The 5,132-nt window shown below is 56.1% G+C and overlaps 1 protein-coding gene across 1 annotated transcript in view; it reads left to right on the top strand.

Annotated features, from left to right (window-relative positions):
- The first annotated feature begins 1,326 nt into the window (after nt 1-1,326).
- Nucleotides 1,327-5,132, top strand: part of htr2ab (5-hydroxytryptamine (serotonin) receptor 2A, genome duplicate b) — a 5,360-nt gene continuing 1,554 nt past the window's right edge. Inside the window, exons 1-3 of the mRNA XM_019871901.1 lie at nt 1,327-2,056; nt 2,556-2,756; nt 4,834-5,132. The exon at nt 4,834-5,132 is cut by the window's right edge and continues 1,554 nt beyond it. Of these exons, the coding sequence (XP_019727460.1) occupies nt 1,633-2,056; nt 2,556-2,756; nt 4,834-5,132 (924 nt within the window). The 5' untranslated portion in view covers nt 1,327-1,632. The remainder of the gene's footprint in view (nt 2,057-2,555; nt 2,757-4,833) is intronic.

Genomic DNA, 5,132 nt, shown 5'->3' with positions numbered 1-5,132 from the left:
TATACATGGTCGTTTTTTTCGGCTAAAAACGCCTTACTATACATGGTCGTTTTTTTCGTCTAAAAACGCCTTACTATACATGGTCGTTTTTTTCGTCTAAAAACGCCTTACTATACATGGTCGTTTTTTTCGACTCAAAACGCCTTACTATACATGGTCGTTTTTTTCGGCTAAAAACGCCTTACTATACATGGTCGTTTTTTTCAGCAAAAAAACGCCTTACTATACATGGTCGTTTTTTTCGGCTAAAAACGCCTTACTATACATGGTCGTTTTTTTCGTCTAAAAACGCCTTACTATACATGGTCGTTTTTTTCGACTAAAAACGCCTTACTATACATGGTCATTTTTTTCGGCTAAAAACGCCTTACTATACATGGTCGTTTTTTTCAGCAAAAAAACGCCTTACTATACATGGTCGTTTTTTTCGTCTAAAAACGCCTTACTATACATGGTCGTTTTTTTCGTCTAAAAACGCCTTACTATACATGGTCGTTTTTTTCGGCTAAAAATGCCTTACTCTATACATGGTCGTTTGTGGTGCAATGTGACAACAGACATGAGCTCTTCAAGCACACCACACAGTTCAGTACTCACGCGTGCCCAAATGCAGGTTGGTTTATTGGTAACTAATGCACATGCATAACACACTCGGACACACACAAACACGCACACACTGATGAGGCACCTGATTGACAGATGGTATTTGGAGATAGGGGGGGGGGGAGAAAGCGGTGTGATAAATACGCGCGACGGGTTCGAACCTTACCTAACCTCCGCAGCGCCACTCAAAACACGTACGCACGCGTGCCAGTAAGAATCAATCATAAGCATCAACTCAAGTGACCTTTTGCAGAGACGTCGTTTGTCCCACTTTTCAAGTCAACAAGCGAGTGACATGCCTCTCGTCAATTTTGAGGCCGAGGCCGTTCCCGGCACGGACGTTGAGCCGAGAGACGCCGCCGCCGTCGCAAAGCTTGGCTCGGGCGCCCGGCGCCTGAGCGCTCACACTGTGACGTGGAGTGCGAGAGAGCGCGCGAGTGAGGCAGCAAACGGGAGGAGGGGGAGCTCCCGGTCGAGAGCGCAAAGAGCCGAGGCGAGTGACGGCGCCAAGGAAACGACCGGCGCAAATCCATTTCCCCCCCGAAGTCCTCCTCGGAAACCCGTGGGGGGGGTCCTCCCCCCGGAAGGAATATTTGAGGCGCGTTGGCCAAAGCCTCTTGGAGCTTCGGGTCGGTCGGGGTCGAGACCGGCAGGACGCGTGCGGGGGGGGGCAGGTAGGAAAAGCCCTCCCTCCGGCCGGATAGCCCCAAAACTCGCATGATCGTCCCTTCGAATTTGTTTTGGCAATGGATCCCGCCATCAGGAGGACAACTGGGAAGAATCAGTCAGACCAGTAAGGCGCTTTTGTCCGGGTCGCTCCGCTTCAGCCGGCCAACGCTGTACTTGGAGACCGGATTTGTTTTTCTTTTTTTTTTTTTTTTTTTTGTGTGTGTGTGTGTGTGTGTGTGTGTGTCAATTCCCCCCAAAATGGGCCAGCGGCTTCCACCGAGTGACGAGCGGGCTTTCAGAGAGCCAGACGGGGCCACTTTGGAGCCGTTTCCCAGAGCCTGAGCGGCCAGCGACGACGCCATGGACCCGCGCGGCGGCGGCGGCGGCGGCGGCGGGGGCAACGTGTCGGAGCTCATCTCTCAAGGCCTGGCGCTCGGCGACCCCCCGCGGATCCCGCGGCCCGAGCCGCTGCCCCCGCACCAGTTCCGGCCGGCCCCCGCCAACGCCAGCCACCACGGGTGTTCTGCCGTCGGCAACGGCTCCGGCGAGGAAGGGGTCGGCCGCTTTTGCCAGGATGCGACGGAGGCGGGCAAAAACTGGGCGGCGCTGCTGATCCTGGCGGCGATCGGCATCACCGTCACGGGCAACATCCTGGTCATCCTGGCCGTGTCTTTGGAGAAGAAGCTCCAGAACGCAACCAACTACTTTCTGATGTCTCTGGCCGTGGCGGACATGCTCCTGGGCGTGTTGGTCATGCCGGTCTCCATGGTGACCATCCTCTACGGTAAGCGGCCGGGCGGGGCCACCGACTGACGTTTGCCGTCTCCGTTGCTCCGCAAAATCTCAATGAGGCGGCCAGGTGAAAAAGTTTTCCCGTTCAGGCTTTGAAATGTGGACACCTGGCGTTGCTGTGTGAAGTTGTTGGCTGTTTCTTTTGTGCCGGCGGCAGGGAATAGTCGTCTTGGTGCGCGTGTCGGACATAAAAGAGCGCAGCGCCTGACGGAGGAAGTTGCACACTTTCCCAGTTTGGTGTCGCCCATCTGTCGGGAGCACAATCGGTCAGAACGTTGCACCCGAAATGGCATTTTGGTTTCGATTTTATGCGGTGAACGGAAATGTTTTTGAAAAACGGGTTCTTTTGTCAGTTTCGGTCGTCCCAAGTAACCACGGTGGCCGAGCCCCGGTTGGAAAGCGATCGCTCGCCTTCTGTACTCCGGCTGTGACGCGTTGGCGCAATCTGAGCGCGGGGGGGGGCATCTGACTGTGCGATCTCTGTCGCGCAGATTACGGCTGGCCTCTGCCCTCCCAGCTGTGTCCCGTGTGGATCTACCTGGACGTGCTGTTCTCCACGGCGTCCATCATGCACCTGTGCGCCATCTCGCTGGACCGCTACCTCGCCATCCGCAACCCCATCCACCACAGCCGCTTCAACTCGCGCACCAAGGCCCGCCTCAAGATCGCGGCCGTGTGGAGCATCTCGGCCGGCAAGCGCTAACGCACATCGTCGCACGCTGGCACTTTAGCCCTTCGAATGCCGAAGGATCCGCCCGAAGGCTTGTTAGCATTTTTCTCGATGTTAGCGTCACAACTGCGAGCAAAACACATAACGCGCGGACTTGGCGTCTTAGCATTTTAGCAATGGCCCTTTGAAATGTTAGCCAACGACAGGGTACGACGCCGGTGCGTTCTCGAAGCCACGATTTCGCATGTTAGCTATTAGCATGTTAGCATTTTTCTCGATGTTAGCATCACAACTGCGAGCAAAACACATAACACGCGGACTTGGCGTCTTAGCATTTTAGCAATGGCCCTTTGAAATGTTAGCCAACGACAGGGTACGACGTCGGTGCGTTCTCGAAGCCACGTTTTCGAATGTTAGCTATTAGCATGTGGACAGGGTACGACGCCGGTGCGTTCTCGAAGCCACGTTTTCGCATATTAGCTATTAGCATGTTAGCATTTTTAGCACCTCCTGTCCTCTTGATTTTTTTTTTCATGCTACTCAAGATTGCTCTCTCTCGCTCTCAAAATGTTAGCTTCGCAGCTGTTAGCCCGTTTGCATTTCAGCAGGGCTAATTTGAAAGAGAACCCGACGCGAGACAACAAAGATCTGCGCGTGCGTGCGGGTATGGCTCAACTACCGGCGGAAGCGACGTCACCTGACGTCTGTCGCGCAGACATCGGAAGACAGGAGATTGTTATCGCGCGTACTCAACGGCCAGCGCTCGCCACCAATTCTCGAAGCTGCTTCAGTGTTGCTGTCGGACTCTCGGCACGCTCCCTGACCGCTGGTCGGCTCAATCCAATTTCGGCCCTTGCCCAATGTCCCCCGCCCCCATCCGGTTCCACAGGTAGATTTCTTCCCTCGGAACTTTTTTTGTACCTGTGCGAGTTCATTTGAGAGCCGCTGCGGCTCCCCGCACACGATGGCAAAAGGTTCAATGTGGGAGCAAAGCGAGGAAAACATTTGAATGTGCCCCCCCACCTCCCGCACAAAAGCCCGCGTGCGTGCGGCTCCGCTTCCGCGGACAAGATGAGCCGTTGTAACGCTCCCACCGGGCCGTGTGTCTGCCGCCACGCGGGCACACGCGCACCCGCACGCAGATGGTTTGGCCCCGCGGCAGAAGGACGGCCGCCACGTCTGCTGAATCTGCACCTGCTGCGGCACAGATGGGCTTCGGTTCCCCCGCGTTGCAAATGAAATATTGAATATGCTCCGGTCATTTTTAGCAAAATTCACGAGAGTGCGACCGGACTTTGTCTTCATCGGCGATCACTTGTTGTGCCGGGAAAACAACAGAAAGAAAAAAAGAGAGAAGCCCCTCGCGGGTAAAGGACAGCATCCAGCACGTTGCCACAGCGACCGTCAGACACTTGCTGTGCTGTCTTCGCGCGAACGTCGGCGCTAATGTCGTTATTGTTCACACGCGTGCGCGCACCCCTTGTACCGATCCAACACAGACAAAGCCAACGAGGAGTTTTGGAAGAGTAAGAAAAGGCCCGGCCGGCTTTTGACGCGGAAGCCAGCAAAGAGCCACGTGAGCTCCAAGGACGACACGCGATCCCAAATCCCGCATGACGATGTTAGCATTTGCTACGACGTGTCAAATAGCAGCGAGCGGTGCTTTCAACGCGACGGCATCTGCGCCGTAAAACGGGAGGCCGTCTTTGCCTTTCACGCGCGAGCCGGCCAAGGCAGATCGGAACTCCTGCGCGGGATTCTGAAAGCTGCGTGAAGGCGTTCAAAATCGTAGTCGGACAGCAACAATCGCATTCGACCCATCGAGACTGCGGCGTTTTTCTCTCGCCGTTCGCAAAAGACGATCCCGTGTTTGTTGTTCGCAGCAGGGTTTCACACAAAATCTTTGCTTTCAACACAAAGAGCGGGAGACGTAGGAATCGGGTGTGAAACTTCACGACCCCGCTCTGACAAAGATGACGCGGCCTTCGCCTTTCCCGCAGCAGAGCCAAGTTTGGCGTAGCGTCGCCCCTACTTGGACTGCGCGCGGGCCGCGTCGCCCTCGCTAACGGCGCACTCCTTGTTTGACTTCCTGTGCGCAGGCATCTCCGCGCCCATCCCGGTGTTGGGACTGCGCGAGCCCTCCAAAGTGTTCAAGGACGGCAGCTGCCTGCTGACGGACGACAGTTTCGTGCTGGCCGGCTCCTTCGTGGCCTTCTTTGTGCCGCTCACCATCATGGTGGTCAGCTACTTCCTGACCATCCGGGCCCTGCGCAACGAGGCCTCGCTGTGCTTGGAGCGGCTGGTGCCGCGGCCCAAGTGGGGCGCCTCCGCCGCCGCCGCCGCCGCTTTGGCGCCGGGCTTCTTCCCGCAGGCCTCGCTCTCCTCCGAGAAGCTGGTG

This window comes from Hippocampus comes, unplaced genomic scaffold (genome assembly GCF_001891065.2).
Source record: "Hippocampus comes isolate QL1 unplaced genomic scaffold, H_comes_QL1_v1.1 scaffold277, whole genome shotgun sequence".
Taxonomy (NCBI): domain Eukaryota; kingdom Metazoa; phylum Chordata; class Actinopteri; order Syngnathiformes; family Syngnathidae; genus Hippocampus; species Hippocampus comes.
Note: the sequence above shows the minus strand (reverse complement) of the source record. Positions and strands in the feature narration are given on the sequence as shown.